Source organism: Tamandua tetradactyla, chromosome 7 (genome assembly GCF_023851605.1).
Source record: "Tamandua tetradactyla isolate mTamTet1 chromosome 7, mTamTet1.pri, whole genome shotgun sequence".
NCBI lineage: Eukaryota > Metazoa > Chordata > Mammalia > Pilosa > Myrmecophagidae > Tamandua > Tamandua tetradactyla.
Genome location: NC_135333.1, coordinates 129,878,166 through 129,904,087, shown reverse-complemented (window position 1 = coordinate 129,904,087; position 25,922 = coordinate 129,878,166). Strand labels below are relative to the sequence as shown.

At 32.9% G+C, this 25,922-nt stretch overlaps 1 protein-coding gene and 1 long non-coding RNA gene across 13 annotated transcripts in view; one reads left to right on the top strand and one right to left on the bottom strand.

Moving 5' to 3' along the window:
• The window catches only part of USP15 (ubiquitin specific peptidase 15), a 146,100-nt gene that overhangs the window by 15,324 nt on the left and 104,854 nt on the right, over positions 1 to 25,922 (bottom strand). For 7 of the 11 annotated variants that reach the window (XM_077111262.1, XM_077111259.1, XM_077111260.1 and 4 more), the window contains 6 exons: positions 8,698 to 8,871; positions 6,873 to 7,031; positions 6,571 to 6,795; positions 983 to 1,066; positions 798 to 892; positions 509 to 700 (listed from right to left, as the gene is read on the bottom strand). In XM_077111262.1, the coding sequence (XP_076967377.1) occupies positions 509 to 700; positions 798 to 892; positions 983 to 1,066; positions 6,571 to 6,795; positions 6,873 to 7,031; positions 8,698 to 8,871 (929 nt within the window). Of the gene's footprint in view, positions 1 to 508; positions 701 to 797; positions 893 to 982; positions 1,067 to 6,570; positions 6,796 to 6,872; positions 7,032 to 8,697; positions 8,872 to 9,128; positions 9,214 to 14,684; positions 14,831 to 23,979; positions 24,082 to 25,922 lie in introns of those variants that run through there. The other 4 variants (XM_077111268.1, XM_077111267.1, XR_013155762.1 and 1 more) reach the window with 4 other exon arrangements.
• LOC143642632 (uncharacterized) overlaps positions 1 to 25,922 on the top strand; it is a 180,174-nt gene that overhangs the window by 122,491 nt on the left and 31,761 nt on the right. The gene's annotated exons all lie outside the window — the stretch shown is intronic.

Genomic DNA, 25,922 nt, shown 5'->3' with positions numbered 1-25,922 from the left:
TCCTCCTTTCCTTCCTTCTATCCTTCCTTCCTTCTCTGTCTTTCTTTAAAAAAAAAAAAAAAAAAAAAGTTAAGACCTCATGTTTACTAGGTTTGAAATTATTTCAGTAATGTGTTTTACCTGATGAAAAAATTGGATTAGACTTCAATCTGATTTTTTTTTGTATGCTGTATGGCAGGGGTCACATTTCATTCTTTTTCCATGTGAGTATCCCGTTATTCAGCACTATTTATTGAATTTTTTTGTTTGCTTGTTTTTTGGGGGGAAGTGCATGGGCTAGGAATCGAACTCAGGTCTCTAGCATGGCAGGTGAGAATTCTACCACTGAACTACCCCTGCACCCACTCTGCAATTTGATTTTTAAATTGCTACCTTGCTAAACAATAATACAGGCCTATCTAATTAGATTCCAATAGTACCCTGCATGTTTACTTCTATTCCCTATTTTGTATTTTATTTCCATATTTATTTTATCAACGTAGAATTGACAATATAGAATGGTACTTACCACATTCTCAGAAGCAGAAGATTATAGAGTTTATCTTCAGTATTATTTCGTGGAACAGCCATAAGAAAAGGCTGACCAAAAAGTGAAGAACCAGTATGGTGGGTGTAACTTGAGTGTCTAAACTTTTCTCTTAGGCAAACAGGAATAATCACATGCTCTGTATCTTCTGTCCTATTGATATTAATTTCAAACCTACAAGGATAAAACTGACCATTAACTCACAACATTTTATTTATTTCTTTTGAATTTTTTCACAAATAATATTTTGCACAATGAATTTTATACTTACACATAGATATCATCTCGTTCCATAATACTACTAAGGTTTTCATCCATAGCGAATATTCTGTGAAATCTATGATTGTATATATCAGTAACTATCATCTAAAAGGAAATACATTTCTATTAAGCTGGCTTTACAATAGTGAAAAAGTAAACATCAAGTTACATACTTCAACCCCAGAAATATCTTACCTTATCTGCAGGTACTCCTGACAAAGCTGACAATGCTGTACAAAGATCTAGTATGTTTCCAATTTTGGGGACAACCACTTTATACTAAAAAACAAAAATTGTAATGAATTTATTACTTTGGAAAAAATATCCAGTATATGACACTGACCTCATAGTTGCTTCCTCACCGTCACTGCCATTTGGCCCCCAGTGTCTGCCTCTAATCTTGCCATCCTCCTGGGAGGCAGTGTCCATACGGATGATTTATCCTAGTCTTACTCAATGACTCCTCAATTCATGGCTCCTCAATTCAAATACCTACACTTCCATTCAATTAGTCTACTTCCTGGACCTTGTCATCATCCTGAATCTGTTCCACTTCTGAAATTTTAAACTCTAATAGGTTACTCTATGACCACTGCTTTTTACTTTTCTTCAAACTCATTCTTACCTATATTTGGCTTGCATTGAGCTCTCTAGTTCTTTTAGCTCTCATTTTTCTCCCAGTTTAACCAGCAACTTTATCTTAATGCATTCTACACAGAATCCACATACTCGATCACTTCAATTACTCTTGCAAAACCTTAACTCCTTTCATTATGCAGTTCTATTCATAGTGAACTTTCTCTGAGCTGTTCAGATAAGCTGGAGAAAAATGCCCAACTTTAGAGACTGTGCACTACAAATTCAGAGCACCCAATGTCCTTCAACACTACTGAGAAAATCTTCTGTGTATCCCTTATTTAATTATTCTCTCATTTCCTTCAACAACCATTTAAAATCTTCACCATTCCTCAAGCTTTCTATTTCACCCCTTCTCCTTTCACCATCAGCAAAATACCTTTTTCAGTGAGAATATAGTGGATACTCGGCAGGAAAATCTCTACCTTCTTGTCCCTTTATAAACTTGTTTGAATTCATATATAAGTCCTTTTTTCTTGTCTTGCAATACAAGGAAAGAAAACCAGACATCTTCTGATCTAAGAACTAACTCTAGCTTTTATGCTGTGAATCACATCTTTTGCTTCTTCCAGCAATTAATTATTCTTTTTTCCTTTATATCCTGACTCTTCTGCATAAGCACTGTAATACACACAAATCTCTCATTAAGAACAAAATGAAACAAAACTAAAATAGTCCCTCATGGCTTCACCTCTAATAAGCCCCACACTAATCATCTCCTTCTCTCACCTCCTCTCCATAAATAACATAAATACCAACTGTCATAGCTTCCTCACCTCCCAATTACTTCTCAACCCATTTCCTGGCATCTTTACCTCTCTATTTAATGTCTTAACAAGGTTATGATAACGTTATATTACTAATTCTCTACCAGCTCTTATTCTAGTGACCTCTTTGTAGCAGAGAGATGACTACTCCCTTCTTTAAAATTTTCATTTCCCTCTGACACTAATCCTTTTTATCCTTTTTTGATGCCCTGGTCATGCCTTCTTTTGATCTTTCTATAGAGTGTTCTTTAGAGCTCTGTCCTTAGCCTTCTTTTCAAGTCTATATGCTCTTATACTAGATGACAATATATCCTGAATTGCTTTATCCAGTCCTGTATAAACCTGCATCCTGGTATAATTATTAATAATGGTCCCTTTTACTTTCAAGAGTTCTAGCTTGGATGATAAATTTAAGTTTCAGGACTACCCTAGCTTTAGGTGATCTTATCCTTCTGAACAACAACTACCATGAAGATGGTAGTTGAGATCTTCACTCAATTTTTATTTTTAGCACAGACTTTTCTCCTTTAGTTTGGATACATAAACCCAAGTGCCTATTGGTTATTTACACCTAGATGTTCCTTATGCATCTCAAAGTCAACTCATCCAATATAAGCAACCATGATCTTCCCATGTATGTCATTAAAACTAACAATACCCCTAGCTTCTCAGTTTTTTTTTTTGTTTGTTTGTTTACTGTATGGCAGGGTCACATTTCATTATTTTTCTATGTGAATATCCCATTACTGCAGCACCATTTGTTGAATTCTAGTTTTGTTTGTTTGGGAAGTGCATGGACCAGGAATCCAACCTAGGTCTCCTGCATGGCAGGTGAGAATTCTACCACTAAACTACCCTTGCACCCCCTTCTCCTCAGTTTTTCAATCCAATTAAACTTGGTTTTATCTTTGAATATATTTATATACTTTCACTTCTGACATTCAACTGGCTTTTCTATCTATCAAACTGCCATCCTCCAAGCCCTTCATCTTGAGGCTTGCTCTTGTGAAACTTATTTATGTAGCAGAGAAGCTTAGTCTACCTATAGGTATGCCTAAGAGTTACTTCTGGAGGACCTCTTTTGTTGCTCAGATGTGGCCTCTCTCTTTCTAAATCCAACTCTGCAAGTGAAATCATTGCCCTCCTCCCTGTGTGGGGCATGACATCCAGGGGTGAAAGTCTCTTCGGTGGTTTGGGAAATGACTCCTAGGGATGAGCCTAGCCCTGGTACCATGGGATCAACAGTGACATACTGTCCCAAAAGGGGGGAGAGAAGTTATCAGTGGCTGAGAGAATTCAAACAGAGTTGAGAGGCTACTCTGAAGATCAGTCTTATGCAAGCTTCAGTTAGACATTGCTACCTATCAAAGTTTGCCAAACCTCAACCAAAACTATTCCTGCCAATCTTAAAGAACACCTACAATATTATACAAGGTTCTACAAAGCTTCCATGTACTAGGGTAACTTTCTAGAAACCTACAACCTCCAGATAGGTTCCTAGACCAGTTAAGTCCTGAAAATTGCAGAGGGGCCAGCCCTTCCAGAACATAAACTAGTTCCATCCTCCTATCCTATATTATCGATAACCCCTTCCGACATGAAAAAGTTAGAATGGGCATAGCCCAAATACCCCTAAAGAGTGGGGTATCAAAGATGATGGTGGAGTCATACAGAGAAGATAGGGTTTAACAAATGAGTATGATTGCTGAATCATTATATCGATATTTCTTTTAATCTCCAGTGTTTTGGAGCAGCTAGTAGTAAAAACCTAAAAATGTAGAACTGTAACCCATAACAAACTCTGAAATCTGTTCTACAATTAACTGTACTGGTGTGCTTTGAAATGTGTTGCTTTTTTATATATATGTTATTTTTCAAAAAAAAGGAGAAAAAAAGTCGATTGTGATGATAAATGCACAGCTGTATGATTATTGTGAATCACGGATTGTACATGTTAGATGATTACATGGTATGTGAGGTATGTGAGTATATTATATCAATTTAAGAAAATGTCATCCTGACACTAATCTTAGGGTGTAAGCCCTGTCATCTTCTAATTGCAAAAGCCCTGTAACAGGACTTAGTACCTGTGATCTAAGTCTTTCCAATCCAATCTCTGCACTAGCCAGTCTTCTTTCTCAAACATGAATCTGACCACATCATCTCATTGACTATAACTTTTAGTGGCTCTTCTGTCTTTAGGGTGAAGCCCTAAGTTCCTAGTATGATGTCTATCTAGATTCTTTGTGATCTGGCTTCTGCTTACCGTATTAGTTACTTGTAGTTTCCAAAAGTAAGCAGTTTGCACATGCCATTCTGTTGGCCTATAATGCTTTCATTCCTAGACTTAGATTAATACCTAATAATCCTTCAGGATCATTACAAACAACCCTGCCAGTTTGGGTAGGTTACTTATCTGAGCACTCCTGAAGCACCTTGTCATACAACTTATCATGCTGTGTGACAAGTTTTTTGATAAGGACTAGGAGCACCCATGTATTATTAACAGCACCTTGCACACTAAGTATGTTCAATGCTAATAAACCTCTATGACCTAAATAAACTTCAATTGCTGAAAAACTCATCAAATAGGAATAGGCTAACAACTAATTTCACTTTCCTTACCAGCAGGTTACAGCAAAAATCATTTAGATTTTGACTTATTGCGTTCAAGTGAAAAAAAAAAAAATCCCAATTCCTCAGTGCAGACCATAGCTCTACTCTCTACAAATTTATATTCCTCGTCACAGATGAGAAAAGGATGAATCAATAAATTGACATTGCTGAAATACTTTAATTATGGCAGAATGATCACAGCATATACTTTATGGGATAATGTGTAACTTGAATGCAATCTGCCACTATATAAAAGACTATCTTATTAGAACAAAAGAGTGCTGTCTTTAACAAAAATGCTGCAGAGAAATATAATATCTATATTTACTTTCTGTTGTGATATAGTTCTACTCATTTCTTCCTTCATTATACTCATTGGCATACATTTACAAAGTTATGAATCAGAAAAGCAAGGGTGCAGTTTAGCACTGCTGTGTTTTTTTCCCCACTAAAAAGAACTGTGTAATACTGATAATCCCGTGCTTATTCATAATCAAATTAAGCAAATATACCAGAAACTTGATTTTAGGAACATGAACATAAATTTCTCTGCCTCAAACAACTCTTTTATTGGTCCTGCTCATGGCTAAGGGTAAGGACTCTGTTTCTCTTGCTCTTATAATATTCTCAGCACTTCTGGATAAATGATTAACAAGAGGGTGCCAGGTTCAATGATTTCATGAAGAACTCATTAAAGAAGCATAAAGAAGAAGCAAAAGAAATGGCTTGATCTGTTTAACTGAGTAGTATATGACTAATCTCTACCAGACTTCAATTTCTTAGAATGAAAAAGCTATATTTTCATGAACATTTCATTTCATATACCACCCCCCCCTTCTGATAACACACCTAAACACTACCACTGAATGAATGGTAAGATTATAATTTTATTCAAAGCACACCTTTCATATAGATTTCAGGACTATTATGCTCTAACAAACTAAGCGACTGGACTGGAACCCTAAATTAAGGATTTATAGTAAGTAATAAGAACAAACAGCAGGAAACATATCTGCTATGTTATTTGAATGGAGCCTTTACACTTAATAGGTGACCAATAAATATTTATTCAACAAATAAAATTTTTGAATACTCTTCTGAGTTATTACTTATAAGTCCTATGGACTGGAAGTACAAAGACTTACAAGGTCCCTATTTCCAAAGAACTTATTGGTCCAGGGAAGAAAACAAAAGTAAGCCAAAGGTTAAAATAAAATTTGATGTTATAAAAGAATTTAGGGGAATAAAAGGGAGAAGAGGCACAAACATTTTCACTGGGGTTGGGGGTCAAGGGTCAGAAAAGGATTAAATGATTAATAAAGGGAGAAAATATAGTGCGTTGACCCCCAAAATTTTAAACAATCCAATCAAAACACTAGGCAATAAAATCAGGCAAATAACTGACACGAAGGCCCAGCTCAGTGCTCTTGCAAACAATAAGCAATATTTGACAACCTGAACTGTTAAACATACTGAACCAAGTATCGTCTAAGTGTCTATTTCTCTTCCAAGTTCTCAAAATGCCTAAAAATTACAGGCATATACTATAATGAATTACTAAATACACATCATAAATTAAAGTATATAGTACTATTTTATTTCCAACAGCCACAAGAAAAAAAAACACAATTAACATAAGTGTTTAGCTTATAAAGTCTCTTATATGAATGAACTTAGTATGTAACTGTGCTTAAAACATAAGGACTCCACATCAAGTTTAAGAAACATAACAAATGCAAATAAAATAACCACTATATTACTTACTTGCATAGGTTTGGTAAGTGGATCCATTCTAACTAAATACACTTCCAAAGTACGTTCTTTTTTCATGGGTAATGGAAGTGTTAAGTAACAAAAAGGATCAAATGTTACTGAAATCTTAGCACACTCAGGACAAACTAAAGTTGATTTAAAAAGGCCATGAAATATATCTACTATGATAGAATCATTTCTTTTCAAGTGGTTTTCCCAGGCTTCTTCAGCAACTACCTACAAAGAAAACAGACACGTATTAGGAATAGGTATCAGAATTATAACAATGGTGACAACAATGTCATGAAATTTACCTTATCTGGCCTTCCATCAGCATCTTTTAACTGTATATATGGTTTTTTTCTAATTCTATTCAAATCCTCATGTAGTCCATCTAGTAGAAAAGCTAACAGTTCTTGACAATCCTGTTGCTGATATCCAGAGAACTGAGGTGCAAAACGTCCTACCTGTGTCTGAAAGAAAAGCAAAACTATAAAATCAGTTGCAGTGATTGGATGAAAAAAAAAAAAACCCAAAACAAAGCATATAGGTATGGACATACACATTTGTTTCTCATTCCCAATAGGTACTCAATGAAGTTTAACTAGGACAAAACAGACTGGAATACTTAAAATACTTAAAAAATATACTGATTTATATTGGTCTTAAAATTTTTCTATTGCTATTTTACTCTTTGTCAAAAGATTTTCCCGATGTTCTTCTTCTTAGCTCTAGGTCTATTAGCTCTTCTTATAATGTTTAATAAGCACACATTAAGAGATAAGTTCTCTACCTTGCTACATTATCACATATAGATTATTACATATCTAAAAATATTTCATACTACCCTATTAAAAAAAAAAAACAAAATACATTAACCTGAGGAAAGAGCAAGGAGAAAATGTCATAAAGTTTTGTACAAAGGATTGGGAAATAGTACAGATATTAAAATTCAAGAACATTTTGCTTTGAGTCACTAGAAAATAAATCATAAGGCTCTCATTTAGTCTGCATATGCAAAAAAAGGGGGAGAATCTCATAGAAACAACGGGAATATTCATATTCATATGTAATTTTCCTAGTCTTTGCAGTACTAAGAATTTTTCATAATGAGAGTGAAAAGAAATGTAATAATTTTATCAGTGTGAAAGAAAAAGTCAGATATCAAGAGGTCATTTACACAATTTTAAGAGAGAAAATCTAGCAAAAGATAACTAGAATGTTGGGTAAAGGTTGAGAGATGGCTTGTCTGGGCTAGAATGTCCAAAATGTAGAAAGTTAAAAGTATATAAATGCAGGGTTTTGGTTTGTTTGGTTGCTTTTTATTTTTAAGAACCAACAGAAAATAAATTTTGCTTAGAAGATGTCCTATCTGAAACTCATATAACTTATTTGTATGAATAATTGCTTAAACCTACTTTTTCTCATTATAAGTTTAAACTTTTTCATAAATCTCAGCTATATAAGCAGTTTATTTGGAAAACTTTTTTTGGTTAAAAAAACAGAAAGCTAAATTTCAGCTCAATACTTATTTGAATAACAAATTACACTACTTGAGACTTTAAGTAACCATTCACAATTGAACAAACTTAAAAACTTTGAGAACTATCTTGAGAATATTTAATATTCGGTGCTTGCTTTGCAGACATTTCATTTTAATAATTTCTGAAACTTACGACTCTCAAAATAAACTAAGTTCTTAGAGTTCAACGATATGCCTAAATTTAATCCTTTACACTTATATAAAATATTCAGGTAGGTTTTCCAGAACTGTACTATATTCTAAAACCACAAAGTAAAATTTCATGCTCTCTCTTTCTAGTCATTTTTGTACAATGTTTCTCAACATTTTTCATTATTGCTCCCCCGGGAGCCTTTTCAGATATTCTTTTCTTAATCACCTGTTCCTCTTTCCCCATGAAATTTTATACCATAGATATACTGTAAATCTGTTTGTATGGATGTATATGCCTAATAAAATGTTTTTGCCTATATTTACTAATGTATTTATCCCCTTTAGAGGACCACAAACCATTATGATAGCTAAGAATTTTTGACTTCCAATCCATGAACCAATTTTCATACTCCTAGGGGCAATTTTCATACTGCCCCTGATGAGAATGTATATATCATACTAACCTTAAAGGCTCTTGGTGTGACATAGCTAAATTTTCCAGACCACATTTGCTTGATCAGTTCAGCGTAAGATTTAGCTATTTCACCTCTCATTCCTAAGGGATTGTCAAAATTCAGTTCTTCTTGATACTTATCATTGAGGAAATATTCAGTAAGTGGAGGTGTGTTGCTCAAACACTGAAAAGAATAAAATATATTTTCAAGTAGCAGTAACCACACATATTTCATAAAAAAATGTTTAAATGAAGATTTGCCATACTATCTATGTAGAGAAAAATTTAAATGATGATCTCTTGCGCTAGTAAAATAACTAGCAAAACACTCAAATGACAGACTCAACTATTCATTTCCCAAATTTAAATTACTTATAATAAATGTAAGTGCTAATATTTGTTGCTGTAAAATCTCTATCAATTTTAACCACAGCAAACTACCTGTTAACTGGGAGAGAAGCTCAGTTTTCTTTCCTTCTTTTACTTGATTGATAGAAATTATGGATTGTCTACTCATCCCAGGCACCTGCAAATTAGCCTGAGTAGGTAAAAACTGAGACAGAGTGCAAGCAAAAAATTAACTTAAAAGAGATATCTATTGTTTCCATTGGCAATTGAAAGAGCAGCCTTTAACCTTCCATTTGGTCAACCAGTTTTAGAAGGGACATTATAAATTAGTTGAGCCTGAAAGAATAAACTTTTGTTATGTGAACACTGGATGTGTTCTCATTTCTTCCAGTTCTTCTTTAATATCATAATTCAATTTTTCTTTATGACAAGATTTGAACTATGAGTTAATCAATTTTCCAACTCTTTTCCATTCTGAATTAAATAATTTTTTGATTTCAGATAGCAGAAATAGCTTTTTCCCATGATATTTTATCTCAAGATGGAATAATTTTAATAGTTGATGATACCATATAAAATTTAATATGGTCAATATTAAATTCAAATGGCCCCAATATTACTTTATCAATTAGATGTCTAGTCATTAAGTAGAATATGCAATGACTGATACAGACATATGTCACACAGATAACTTTTTTGTTGTTGTTGCAGGAAGACATTGTTTTGGAGACAAATGGCAAACCGCTATAAGAGACCCTAGTTGTCTCATGTAAGGCAGTGGAAACCCACTGTTATCAGAGCCCTCATTTATATTCACACAAAGTGAATTTTTTCAAAACGTGGTTATCATTTTCTTCAACTGAGACAGGACTGGTAGCTATGAAAGATAAGGCTCACTGAGTTTATGCAGAAAACTTAGATACTATAAACTACAACTATATACCACATACTGCTTAGCTAAAACTTCAAAATAAGCATGTTCAACTTTTACTTAATTTCTTGAATAAATTGTGGTGCACTATTTTGTGGTTTCAATTATAAATCAATTTATATTTACTCTAGTAACCAAAATGCATATTTAAGAATTTTGTACATAATAAATATAACACTGTCTAAATTAGTTGTCTGCCCTTACATCAAGACAAAAAGGACAACTGTTTAGAGCCACTTCCATGTATTTGCAGTAAAAATTATTATTTATGTGAGCAAGAGGCAAAACAGAGAGGTTACAGTGTAGGAGGCAATTAAGGGAAAGGATATTTCCCTTTCTCCTACGTACTTTAATATCGCAACACTTCTCATAATCTTATATTCCATTCAAGTTTCATTTTCTCTTCTCCTTTTAACTGCAGGCCCAGCACTAAAAGGCCAGCCAATCTAGAGTATACATCATGACTACAAAACATAGATGCCATCACTTAGCATCATCTACTTTAACAGAAACAGAATCAACACTAACTAGACAAAGAGGTGAAAGAGTAGTCAAACATCAATTTTGCAATAATTAGATGGTTTTTTGAATCCTTATATTAGAGCAACTCAGGTTTATGCTAACATTCCACACAGTCTATGTTAACATTCCACAGCTATACAAAGCTAATTTATGACCTTACTGAATAGTACAAAGAACCAAGTTATGACAACATTGATAATTCTTGAACTTTGTTTTTTAATTATTCACATGTATCTTGTCTTGTAAAGAGCTTCCAAATATAACTGAAAAACTTTAAAGCTTTTCAATAGCATCCAGAGTAATCTTTTTAAAATGTATATCTAATCATGTCACTTCTGAGCTATACAATTTTTAATGGCTCTCCCTGCTTTTAGATTAAAATCCTAAGTCTTTACAGAAGTCAGTCTTTTGCCTACGTATGTAGGCTTCTCCCTTGACAACACTCTTTTCGCTCTATTGCAGACTTATTTAATTATGTGTGGTTTCTCAACCTAAATGCATCCTTACTCTGTACATTTGTACATTACTCCACCTACAACTAACTGTAACAATTAACTTTAAATCCATCAAGATTCCAATTTCTTCTCTGGATGTTCCCATATTGCTTAGTGCTCACTCTTATTTCAGTATTTATTTTATAACACATTGTAACTCTCTCTAACTTTTAGTTTGTTAGTCTTTACAAGTGGACTGAGACCTCGATGAAAGAAGGTACCAGGATACACATTTTATTTATATGCCCAGCACTGAGAACCACGATGCTTAGCACGAAGCATGTGTACAATAAATATGTGCTTAATAAAAATGTTTTGCATGTATTTACTAATGTATTTAACCTCTTGTTTTTTACTCTTTTTCTTCAATGTCTGGCACAGATTGATCATACATTTTTACTGAATGAAATATTACTAAGCGAGGAAAAACATATTTGCTCGTAGTGAATAATCTTAAAAGTTTCTTCAAATACGCCATCTGATACTAAATCAAAAGAAAGGCAGCACCCATTAAAATCCCTTCCCCTCTGACCCTGTTTTTCATTTGTTCTACTATTTGCTTTGCAGACAGGTCTCTCGATATTTTTAGTCCTTGATATAGAGACAGTGGTTCTTATCATAGTGATACTTGCCTGTTTTAATCTGACTTGAATTCAATGTTTACAAACTAAGCAACATCAAAACACAAATGGTTTTAATGACACATGACTGGCTGTATTACCTGTTAAGATATCACAATATATGTTGAGATAAGCCTTAAATTTAAAATAGCAAGATCTAAATGGGTCAAGAAAAAGCATCTCATTTGTGGAACATATGTTTTGAAAGACCTGCAACCTACATTTAAAAAAAAATCTGTATAAACACATATAAATACAGAAATTTAGTGACCAGTTTAATTGTTCCACTAATACACAATCATAATATTTAAAAAACTAGGCTACCGTCAGACTTTTCTTTCTCATCATCTTGAAGATAACACACTTTTTTCCTCACCTTGTAAATACATTATCCTAGAAGTCAACATATTCTTGAAATAGTATAAAACAGTTAAAATGCTAAAATCCCTCTTATAATTTCTGGTATAATTTCAAGGCATAATTGGGTAAGATGTTAAGCAACTAAAGATGTTTCCATGCCCCAAGTTATACCTGTTATAACTTATTATGGCCTGCTTGTTATAGCAGTACCAAATGCCATCATTCTGGCAGAAGAAAGAAGCCAGTTTCTTAAAGTTGGAAATAATGCAGTCTAATCTGTAATTACTTCATGCAACTCATTAATCAACCATTTTTACATGAGGTTATCTTAGAAACATGAACATCTTTGATAATTACAAGAAAACTGGATACTTGGACTGGCTGTCATTAAATACAATGTTTTAAAGAATAAAGATAATTTCCTTGAGTTCAGTAATAAAAATCATAACCTGTGTTCTGAACAATCTCAAAGATTCTTCTATTAAAAATATCACTTTCCTATCTGATTGGGACTATCCCAAAGCAGTTCCTTTCTTAAAGACATACATAATATAACATGTGCTAGAAATCATATGGCACGTGTTTTAGCTATGTGGAAATAACTCTTACACTCAAGGCTTTCTGGATTATAAAACAGAACAAAACTTACCCTTCCTTAGCATACAGGGTTGTTCTTAGCAAAAACAAAATATATGAATGTATTATGAAAATCAAGAGGGTTTATATAAACAGAATTATTAAGTATGTTATTTCTTTGGCTACTTATGAGTTTTGTGACATGCCTACCAGTCACATGCCATTTTGAGCTATTCCTTTGTTAATTCATAGGAGTTCATCTAACTGATACTGATTAATGCCAACATCTCAGTGTTTCAGGAGAACTAGATCTTACAATTATTCACTAATAAAATAAGGTTATTTAAATATGAAGCAATGTGACTGACCATTAAACACATTACTTACATCATAATTGTGCCTACAGCCATTCTTACAAGTGGGTAGAACTTTGTCAAACATTGTGTTTAAAAAAAAGCAATGAAGAGACTGAAGAAAAATATTCTGCACCAATAGTTTCAACTTTCAATGTCAAAAAGCAAAAGTAAAAACATTCACATTACACACTAATGGACAGGTAAATGCCCTTATTAACTAGGTTAAATATTTTGAATGTTTTTGGATCTAATTTTTTTTTTTTATGATCCATAGACAACTTGTATGCAAAACTGACAAGAGCAATTTGAAGATTTAAGATAAAAAATACATTTCACATTTAGTATATGGTAGAATCATTTGGCATTTACTTAATTTAATCTTTGTGACAGAGCAAATGGTTGGCTAATTGAAAGGTTGAGCACATAAGCTATTAAGAAAAGTCATTAATCCATGAGGAGGGATGAAAATGGCTGGGGTATAAACAAGCCAATTATTTTGTGAGCAGAAATGAATGTTAAGTAGTTTTGTGACTCTCTACTTGTGCTTGTTTGGAACGGGAATCTGCAAGTAATATGAGTAATCCTGAATTTGGAGATTAAGAGTCTGAAGACATATTCCTTAATTTAATGTATAAAGATTGAGCCTTTGCCTACACCCATCCCATCTTAGAATGTTCTTCTCTGTAAGAAATTCCTACTTATTCTTCAACACTCACCTCAGTATTTCTTCTAACTATTATATGTTTATCAGCACCTTTTAGGAAGAACTAATACCCTTTTCTCTGGGCTAAGTCTATATCTTTAACTCATGTATAATTTATCTTGGGAGCACAGTCCATGTCTTATTCAGCTCTATATTACAGGATTTAGCACAGTGCCTGAGACATTGCTCAAAACGGTCTGTTGAATGAATGCAAAACGTCTATGGTAGAAAGACTGGAAGCAGTCCTTACAGAGACCCAGACCAGTAGGAAAGCACTTAACTAAAAAGGTATTTGAACTGCATAATTAAAACCTATCCAAAAGTTCTACAAGTTTAAAAAGTCCAACTAATGGCCAAGGGGGTTTTCCTAATGAAGGAAAAATAATTGTAAATGCCCAAATAACTATCTATCAAGATAAACTAGAATAAGCAAAAGATGTATGAAGGAAAAATATTTGGAAATACATTTTCATGAAGATTATTTTTCCAAAACCTTCAACCTAGAAACCAGACATTAATGTCTATATTCTAAAGAGAGTTCTTCTAAGTAATCAAGTTTTTTCCAATGTTTTTTCTGCTATATGGGTCAATGTATATGGATCTTTATATCCACTGACACCCTAAATGACTATTCAGAAACAGAAGGCATATACCATTCAACTATTTTATAAAATATTAATTCTCTATTAGAAAGTCTCTAGTCCTTACTTGATCCAATATCTTAAAACTGGAATATTAATATGGTTTTCTGTTGCTATTTAATTACTAGGGAAGACTGCAATGCATTGCACATAACTTTTCCTTATATACACATGCACAAATCCTATTGCTTTGTTACTTTCAAGAAATTCTTCCACTAAGTATGCTCTGATCAGTAAAACTTTAGAGTTCTCTGAAAAAAATGTGACTCATGTAAGAGTCTTAATTTTGCATTTCACTATATACGTCTATGAAAGTTTTTTTAATTGAAGTCAAATAGAGTTCTAATATATAACCAAATCTCAAGTCTGTAACCAACATATTTTAGGAAATGAATAATTAATAGCCATCCCCATAACTTGTAATGAATCTGGAATTTCCCCAGTACCTGGAAAATAGCCAAAGTAATCCCCTTCAAAAAGAGAAAGTTGTCTTTTGTAATGCTGAATATGAACCACTCCCTTTCTGTTCAGGTGCTCCAGAAGCCCAATTTTCAAGTGATCATGTATGCTCACTATTTTAGTAAACCGGTAACTAGAACAGGAAAGAAAACAAACTTAATTTTTGATTACCTAAAGCCTTTGAGTTGTGTAACTCATTCTGTAACTGATCAAAGTGTAATGCCACTCACACCCTTTAAATAAAGTAGCTACCCCTTCAAACTGACTGATACTAAAAATAAAAACACAATTTAAATATGGGAACCATTGAAATTTTCTCATTATTAAAGAAATAAAACCTGGAAAATCTATGGTTAAAACCATATTAGAATACTTTCAATTTTTTTTTCTTGATTTTAAGATTAGATGGATAAATAATTTCAGAATTTGCTATGCTATCAATTGTTTTCCAATTCATCAAGCCAACAGTGTAAGCATTCTGAAAGTAAGGTACTGTATAATCCTGAAGCATTCTATTAATATTAATTGGCTCTAGTTCTGTAATAAAATAGTGGGTGAGATATGAAATTATGATGTGAACTTTTAAAAATAAGAACTACAAATATAAGCCTGTCCCTTCATCAAATAGATAAAAATGAGTTATTTGTAAGCTTCTTGGGTTTTTGCTTTATTTTTGTTTTTTCCTAAGAAAGGCAAATCTCTAGATCTGAGAGATCAATTCTGAAGCTCCTCTACATATTTTATGAGAACAAATACAACTACGGCTTTATTTTGCTTTACATTATCATTCTCTCTACAAGTTTTCTTTAAAGAACAAATTTATGTAAGTAAACCATAAATGGACATAGCTTTCTTTCTATTATTTATCTTTTAACTTTCCCTTTCTTTCAGCTACAGCTTTTCCCTTCCCAACTAGTTAGTGAAGACAGATCTGGCATACTGTATTTAAAATATTGTAATTTTATATGAAGTAATTCTAGTTTTAAAGGCAGGGCTTCTGAACTGGACAAGGATGCTGTTCTAACATTTTAATACATACCATTAATCCGGTCCCCATGTTTAAGACATGAACAGAATTAGACTTTTCCTGACATCATCCCCCATTCCCTTCAATTCTATAGAATTTCTTCTTCACACATTTGAACTCAATGAAGAATTATTACACAAACTCTGGGAAGTATGAGAACTGATGAGAAACATTTTGTTGGCTAGCAAAAGAATACCAATGACTTTTTTTCCTTCATCTATAAGACTGAGGAAGGAGAATTCTAAATTTGTCCAAAAGACTACCCTCTCACAGTGAGTAAATCCTCTAACTAGAGATGTCACAGTTAAAAAGCAATGGTTATGTAAAGACCCTTGATTTTCATAATTAAAGGTAAAAAGAGACTTTGGACAGAAGATCCTCTGTGATATAAAAAATGTGAACAACCTCTGTGATGAGCATTACACCAACAATACTATAAGCTTCAGGGTAAGGTGTATTTAATTGAGGTTTTAAAACCACTAGACTATGACAGCAATTGTCTATTTTTTTAACAGGCTATTCAATGAATGCTTTTTATGTTTAGGTATTCACTTTACGGAAGCATGCTAAAACCAAACGGCTCTAACAACATTAAAAGATATTAGCATAAGCCATATTTATGTCAAAGAATTAAATTTTAATGCCTAATATTTTATCTTCTATGCCATTTATACCCTCAATTCAAAACTGGCTCACAATGAAACAAATGTTAATGAACCTTTTAGGCAATCAAGACAGTCAAAGCATTAAAGAAATCGTAATGGTTCTTTTTTTTTCAGTGCCTCGCACACAATATTCAATAAAGATGCATTTTAAGATAAATGAGTATTCCCTCGGTTATTAAATGTCATCGTAATGATCTGTTTTTAAAATTTCATTCAATATTAATAAATTTATCAAATTATAAAAAAATTAAAAATAAATGAGTGTTCAGAATTGTGTGATCTGATCTTTCAGTTATAATGCAAAGGAAAAGAGGAAGGGACAGCAGGCAAAAGCAGTTTAACTAATTCTTTAAGAGAAAGAACCAAGCCTGACATCTCTATTTCAGTAACTGACAATAAGTATTTAAGCTGAGTTGAAACAGAAATTTAAACACCTTGTGAACATGCAGCATGAAATATGAAGGTTTCTAATAATTTTCATAATCAAAAAGAATGTTAAATTTATCTCAGTATTATTCAAGAAATATTTACTAAGAACAGGAGATCATAAGCTCAAGATTTTTGAGAAGTATACAAATGATGGAATTGTTCCAAAAAGATTTTTCATGTTATTCACTGTGAAGGAACTATTTGCATGCTAATGGTGGTATGATTTGCCAAACTGACTAATGTGGCAGCCCAATCCAAGTGCTATCAGATTGCTAATATTTTTGTCAAATACAATAAAAATACATTTCTAGGACAGAAATATAAAATGTAAAATACATACAAAAAAGCGTCATTTAAAAAATTATTATTAGATTTAACAGACATAAAACTATCCTGTCAAACTTTTATAAAAGTTTTGGTCACTTACTCTGTATTTATTTTATCACGAACCAGCACTGTCTTATCTACAGACACACGGTAGGAAACACCGTTCTATTGTATTTACTCTTATTAGGCATTATGCTAAACATTTGGGATAAAGGAAAGCCAAAGATAGTATCTGCTTTCATGATTCCTACAGTGTAAAAACTATTTGTTTAGAAGGGGATAGAAGGAAGGCAGAAAGTATAGGAAAGACACTTGGGGAAAAAAGGTAATAGTATACACAAAGAGCTTGAAATATGATGAAGTCCAGGAAATGTAAGAAGTTTTGGCTAAGGCAGAATCTAGTTTGGATTTTATTTGGTAGGTGATGGGAAAAGGGTTTTAAGCAAGGAGGTAATGGTCATACACTTAAAAACAATGGACCTGGAAGCAGTGTACTGAATGGGCTGGAAAAAGACAAAATTAAGACAGCAAGATGACAGATTTTATTTTGATAGCTCATATAAAAAATGCTGAAATACTGAAATAATGCCCTGGCAGGAAAGGAGAGGACAAATGCAAGAGATATTTAAAAGCTAGAATGGCTAAGACTTGGGATAAATCTGATTTTTGACTGGATTACTGGGTAGATGGTAGTACCTATAAGGAAGTACAAGAAATAAAGGATAAAGTTTGGGAAAATGTTAGTTTGGTCTTAATAGGTATGTTGAGTTTGAATTACTTGTAGTATATACTAGACAGATGCCCACTTGACAATTATATATTAAAGTTCAAGAGGGATAATTATAGTTGAGACAGATCTGAAATCTGTCAGTATATAAACAGACTTCTCAAAGGTAAAGGGGACACAAAGAACCTAGGAAATTGAAGGTCAAAAGTAACCTTAGGGAAAGCAATTTCTATGGGGTGGCACGGTGGTCAGAGTGATAAGAGCAGTTGATACTTACTTACACTTTGTTAACTATGTGCCAAGCACCTCTTAACTACTTCACTTTCAATTTACTGATGTAGAAACTAAGAAATTCCTTATCTAAGGTCACATAACTTATAAGTGGCAGAACCAGGACATGAATCCACATAGTTTGGTTCCAGAATCCATGCTTTTAACCACCACCTATGCAGCTGAGATGAGCACTACTAAATGGGAGGTGAGAAAGTAGGAAGAAAGTACAGACCATCTTTCCCAAGGTCAAGGGTTTGCGTCTCTCCATTCCTACCCTTTTTAAAAAAGGCTTGACCATGTGTATATGTTGAAAGGAAAGAAAACAGTAAAGAGGTGAAGTTAAAAGTGGAGATGGATGAGTAATGGAACAAATATTAGGGAACGTGAAGAGCTTTTAGGTGTTGGTATAATCATGATGAAAATACATTTTTGGTATGGTACTCAACGAGACCATGGTAAATTTAAGAGGAATCTTAAAGTATATCCTCCTTTTCAGGATTTCCTTATAAAACAATTTATAACTTTTCTGTCTAAAAATGTTTTGTTTTATTTTTTATTTTACCAGTCTTCTCCTGGTAAAATATGTAATACTTAGAAAAGCCCTAGGCAATTAATGAAGAATTATTCATAATTCCTCAATTACATATGTAATCTGTAAAATCTACAGGGAATGTGTGTGTGTGTGTGTGTGTGTATCAGTGTGCCAATGATTCGGTTTATATTCAAACCAAAAATCTCTCTAAATGAAGGCTAGAGATAGATTTTATTACACACACGAGAAAGAATTATATAGCAAAAAAATATTTCTAATAAACCCTTTATTGTCTTTGATGTCATTATGTTAGGAACCTATTACATTCTGCTGATGTTGATATTGCTCAAAATATCTTAGGTATTCCTTTTTTTAGAGCTGGCACACATGTGAAAAAGCACTAATATTTGGCACACAGGAGGTGCCGATAATATGTCTTTATTGACTGTACCAACATATTTGGCTGTGGCAAAATAGTTACCTACTGTGGTGGAAAAATGCAGGAAGGAGCAAGAGCTATACACTGTGGTTTGTAATTGGTAATTCTCTGCTATTTTATAACCAAATAAACAAAATATGTCATAATGGATAGTAAGATATTCTACCAAATAAAATCAAGACCCAATTTAAATGTTACCTCTTTGGTGAACCCAATGCCTCTCTTCTTTATGCTTTCACAAAATCTCTGGGTGATCATGTTCTCTATTATATCATATTACATCTTTCAGATACTTTTATGTCTATCTTACTCACCAGACTATAAACTTCTAGAGGATACTGCTCTAGATACTAGTGACACAGAGTTAAAAACGACTGTCATTTTTAACTCTGTATCACCAGTGTCTAGAACAATGCTTGGCATACTGTAGAGAGTCAATGGATATTTGTTCAATGAATTAGGTAATAAATTAGCCCAATAAAAACAAACAAAAAGTAAAATGAGTTTAGTTGCTCTTAACTCCTTGGCCCCTTTCTTTCTCCAACCCTAGATGAACCAAGTCAAATTTAATGCACCATGTTGCTAAATACTGCTGGAGAAAATCTCAACCGAACAAATTTATACTATGCTAAACTGATGATCCTCAACCTCAAACTGGATTTCAATACTACCAAGCAATTTTACCCTTTCATTCTTGGCTAATGACTACTTTATCTTTCATTAATTTGAGTGCCTTGTACATGACAGGCACTGTTCTAGGTAATGGGAATACTGTAGCGACTAAAAGAAAGTCCCTGCCCTCATGTAGCTTATATTTGTGTATGTGTGTGTGCATTATCTGTGTTTGTGTTGGAAGTAGGGGAAGACAAACAAAAATTCCAAATAAATACAGGGCGTGTCATTTGGTCACAAGTGCTGTATGGAATGTGGGAAGGGTGCTTGCTATTTTATACAGGATGATTGGGAAAGGACCTAACTGATAATAGGATCCTAAAGAAAATGTGAGAACAAGCATTCAATTAGTGGGAGGAAGAACATTCTAGGCACAGGAAACTGTAAATACAGGGGCACTGAGGGAGGAACATTCTTTATATGTGCAAGGAGGCCAGTAAGGCTGGAGTGAAGTGTGCATAAGGGAAAGTAGTAGGATAGATAGGAGGGGATCATATAAGGATGTATAATTTAAGGTCTTTGATTTGGTTGAGTGAAAAAACCAAATGGCTTTTTCAAATGGCTTAGGTTTGAAAAGGAATGCTCTGGCTGTTCTCTTGAGGGGTAAAGGACAGAAGCAGATCAGCCAGAGATATCTGCAATAATCAAATGAGATGATGGTAGCAGCCTGAAACCTTCATTGTCTTTGTAATACATAACTTCTCATGTGATCTGGCTTTTGCCTATTTCTTCAAATTCATTTTGTACCACTCTCCTCCAGAAGTTTTTACACAGTTTACTAACCTTTTTAATTCCTCAAACTTTCCTGTCTTAGGGGCATTGTACATGTTTTTCCATCCTTCAATTCTCATCTATCTAAGTCATACCTACTTTTTGGTCATACCTCAAATGTTACTTCTGGAGAGAGAGATTCCCTGAAATACAGTATAAATTAGGTGCTCTCTACACTCCTTTTATTTATTCATAGTACCCCACTTTTTCTTTTCATGATACTTTTCACAACACATGATTTATTTAATGTCTAACTCCCCTACTAGATTGTAAGTTCCACGGAAACAAACTTTTAGATAATGGCTATTATAATGAGAGGCATTTAATAAGTTTTCAACAAATATCTACTGAGTAAATGAATGAATGACTTCATAAGCATATCTTATTCAAAAAATAAATTGCCCAGCTTGATCACCTACAAAATTATGAAGGTAATGTTCTGAGTAACTTCTGGTCTTTGAAAATCAACTTATTCATCAAGGAGGAAAAATATCCACGAATGATATTCAGAAGAATAAAAATAATTCTAAAAGAAGTTCTTGGAATATTTTGAACACTCTTACTATTAAATGCATAAGTGTATGTACAACCTCTGAGGGAAACTGTTTTGAAGGGTACAACAGTAATGCTAGCTTATGGGGCATCTTGTATTGTGGAGACCATACATTTGGAATAAACAATTTTTTTAAAGCATTTCTTACAAGTTAATTAGCATAATTTGAAGGAATAAATTATCTTAGGGTTTTCTGAATAAACATCCAGTTTTAACTCATTTATTAGCTGTTTTAGTGAGTAGTGAATCACTCAAACTTTCCTTATCTCAATTTCCTTATCAGTGACATATGATACCTAATTCATAGGAATGTCAACCTAGCCTCTGTGCAGAGGAAAAGAAGTGTCAATGATAAGAAAAACAAACAGCACTAAGCAATGAAGGATACTGTTATTATAAGATACAGATTCCTTACAGGGCAGTTTATATTTTAATATAGGTTTATATGAAACAATCTGCATTAGGCAATGAAGGATGCTCTTATTATGTTACAGATTCATCACTGGACCATTTATATTTTAATACAGGTTTATATGGAAACTAGTAATTAATTTAAATATTAACTGAACAACAGTTTTCAGTAATCAACATATTGATCCTTTCCTTGCCCAGTGTGGTATAATTTAAAAATCATTGTAAAGGAGAGATTGGTAATATTTAGCAATTAGTTTCCATACACTGTAGCAAAAGAATATTGAACTGAACATCCATTATCAACAAAGTGACAACTACAATAACAAAGTTGATCATGTACAACAAAAATCATCACAATTTCTACTTAGAAAGTGAAATAGAAAAATGGTCTTAAGATCAGAGACATTTACAAAGAAAAACTCAATAGATGATGGCCTTTAAACAGTTAAACACAGCATTGCCTCAATTAGGCAGAATTTAAATGTATGCATTTAAAAGAATTGGAAAAAACAAAACAAGTCCCTAAAAGGAATTTAGCATGAGTCTCCTCTTTTCAAGGTTGAAGCAGTCCAAACTCCTGTATCTGCCAGCAACACTACTCAACAATGTCAGTTTATAATGTAGACTATAAGCCTGAAACACTTTAGGGTTTCCCAATCATAAAAAGTATTTAATGATATTAGTAATCATTTGATAAAGGACAAAAATGTATCTCAGAAAATATTTTTGATATCAAGAAAATGAGCTGTTCGATCTCAGGTAATAGAAGTAAATTTGGAACCAGTTTTGCCTTTTTGGGAGGAATGGACCAGTTTCTCTTTAGAGACTACTGACAGACAATTCTTTTGTTTTCCTTTCAATTACAAATAAAAATCCTTGGAATGATTATTAAAATCAACACAAGGTTCGTCAGTCTAATCATATTAATAACTGTGTTATAAGACATCATTATAAGTAATCTTACCTAATGAAGATATTATTAAATTCGTTCTGACTTTTTATAGTCACAGTAACTTAAAACCATTCTGTATTTTTGAATCAAGAAGTAATTATTTACACCTCCTTCAAATAACCCTTCTATTTCCTTTATTTCCTGGTGACCTATACTCATGTCATATTCCAATTATAGAATTAGGGACAGACAAAACATTTAAAAGCCATATTCAGAAGTAGAAGCATTAACCCTATAAAAAGTTTTGTATTAATTCAGAAAGAATCTAAAAAGCAGACAAATAAGATCCCCTCCACCTCCCCCACCCCCCAAGTATCCAGGGTTAAGAAAGGCATGTTTTCATTACATGAAGTCACTATTAACCAAGTTACATAGATACAAAGTATTCTTTTAGAGATACAGTCTTCTAGTCATGTGAACTGAAATTCTTACAATATATACCCTTTCCTAAAATCCACATGAGAATGCAGGTTCTCTTTTCCCATCCTCTCTTGCACTGCCATTTGACAGATTATTAAATATATATATATACTTGTTTGTTTGTTGGCATGGGCAGGCTCCAGGAATTGAACCTGGGTCTCCAGCATGGCAGGTGAGAATTCAGCCACTGAGCCACCACTGCACTGCCCTTATTTATGATGATAATTTAGTATGTAATTTTTGGCACATAATTTGGAAAGAACTCAAATAATTTGAATTTAAATTCCTAGCTTAGACTAAAAACCTATCCAGGAAAGAAACAGACTGAATTTCTTTGTCATACATATCCTTAGTTTATCAGAACAAGTAAGTCATTTTCTTCAGGTTATAGACTTTTTTTTTTTTGGTCATGTCTCAGGGCTTAGGTTTCACTTTTTGTTTTTCCTTTTTAAGGAAGATTTTACTCTACAAACTTGGTTAATTTGAATACAATTAGAAAGTTTTATGTCAAACTGGGCTGCTGAGCATTTGTGTTCAATAAATGCAAACAGGTCTCAAGGTGTGTGACTACAAAAATATGTTACATAAACATATGCAAAGCTATGAAGTAATTTAACAAAGAAAAAGTCAGTAGTGACTTAAAATGTAATGAGGATTCAGTTTGTTTTAATGTTATTTCTGTGAGATAATACTCATTCCCTTAAATTGTCTGTCTTAAAAAAAAAACAGACTTCAAACTATTTAACATTCTTCTGTCCAATTTACAGAACAATTTTTTTTCTAATCTTAAGAAAACACAGAAAAAAGTTACCTTTAAGAATGTTTGGACTGTGAACCACTGATTGATTGTACAATTTGAATGATTATATGGTATGTGAATATATATCTTAATAAAATTGTAGTAAAAATAAGAAATAAATGTTTCTATAAAAAAATGCTTAGAATCCCAACTCATTTTACATTGTATGACAGGAATAACAAACAGGTTCTTGATTACAATAACTTTTTCCAATGACTTCCTAGAAGCTATTAAAGGAACCCTATTATATCCAAGTAAAGAGTTTGAAAACAACCATCTTACGCCATGCTGCCTTCCAGTGGAAAAGACCACGGCATTCCCCTGCTTCAAATCCATCTGAAGAGATGCTTCTTCCAGGAAGCCAATCATGAGCCTCCTAGGCCTTGACAATGAAAAAGACAAGGGTTGGAGTGCTCCTGAATCTACTCAACTAATGCTAATTAAAATTACCTTCAATAATGGAAATTAAAAAAACTGGCTACCCTTTAGATGGAGTAATAGATTTAGGGCACTGGAGAACTATTGGTACCACAAGGACATGGTAGTATACGCCTGTGATCTAAACTACTAAGAAGGCTGAGGCTAGGGATAACTAGAACTCAAAATTCTTATTTTGAGTTTCAGAGTGCCCTGCAGACTGGAAATCCATAAGGAGTTCTACATTATTACATCTTTTGACTTAACAGTTTGCTTAAGAAAAAGTAAACTAACCTAGCACAGCTTAGAAATGGAAAAGATGATAAATATTATTATCACAATGTTAAGTAAGAAAAGAATTAAAAGCATTCTTTTTTCTTTATCCACTAATTCCAGCCAAAGTGGAAGAAGACTCATAGGAAAAGATATAGATGGTAGAATCTGTCCAGTCATTCTGCTTAAATCTATGAATTAAAAAAAGATAAAATAATATCAATCTAATTCAGTATTTATAAGCTAGTCATTATCTAAAGCTTTATGTTCATTATCTTAGAAATGGAAAAGATGATAAGTATTATTATCACAATGTTAAGTAAGAAAAGAAGTAAAAGCATTCTTTTTTCTTTATCCACTAATTCCAGCCAAAGTGGAAGAAGACTTATAGGAAAAGAGACATAGATGGCAGAATCTGTCCAGAGTCACTCTGCTTAAATCTATGAATTCAAAAAAGACAAAATAATATCAATCTCATTCAGTATTTATGATATGCCAGTCATTATCCTAAAACTTTATGTTCATTATCTCAATTAATCCCCACAAAACCTCTAAGACACAGGTACTACTATTCTCCCCAGCTGACAAGAAGAATGAGTTCTGAAGAAAATTTGTCTATAGTAACACAGCTATTAAGCCTGAAAGCCAAGATTTCAGCCCAGTAGTGTTACCTTCACAGATTGTGCTCTTATCCTATATTGTCAGTTTTTTTTTAAGTGTTTTCCTTTTTACCAGCCTTTGGATTTTAAATTATTCCTGAGAGACGTGGTTTTCTATAAGAATGCTTCTGAGACCATTAGGGAAAGTAAAGGAAAGCAGATGGGACTCTGGGCACTTCATCCAACTCAATTGGTTTAAATACTGGGGTTATAATGAAAACCCTTCATAATAAAAAAAAAAAAAGTTTAATGCTAAAAAGCAAACAACTCAGAAATCATGGTATCTAGAGTATAAATTTCATAAGGTAGGATCTATGTTCAAAAGTATCTTATATGTTTGTCATTCAATAAATAAATTAGAACTATATGGCAATCAGTACTCATCAGAAAAACTGAAATTCATTCACGCTACAAAGAAAATCTTGCATACCAATAAAATTAAATTGAATAATAATAATAATAAAACACACTCAAGTTGGTGCTGCTTAGTTTGAAATCATGAACAATCAAAAGATTTTAATATCTCCAAGGGGCTAAATATAACTCATTCTCATACTGGAAAAAACAGGTATGCTCTTCACACTAACATTTACTTTATTACATATATTAATAATTATGCTGCCAGATATAATAAAAAATTCACTCATACTTTTTAGAATTGCTGAATTAATGTGAGAGGTTACATTAAAATTAAAAAGCAAATATGAGAAATTTTAATCTTCAATATTTTCTAGTTCCTGGAATTGTTTTTGATTTCACAGTAGTTAAAATGAAGATTGAAAGAAGCATTGGAGAAACAATATTTGAAAAAAACACAATTTTTAACAATCTCTATTATTTGTTACCCTTTTCATCTGTGGATTTATGAATTTACAT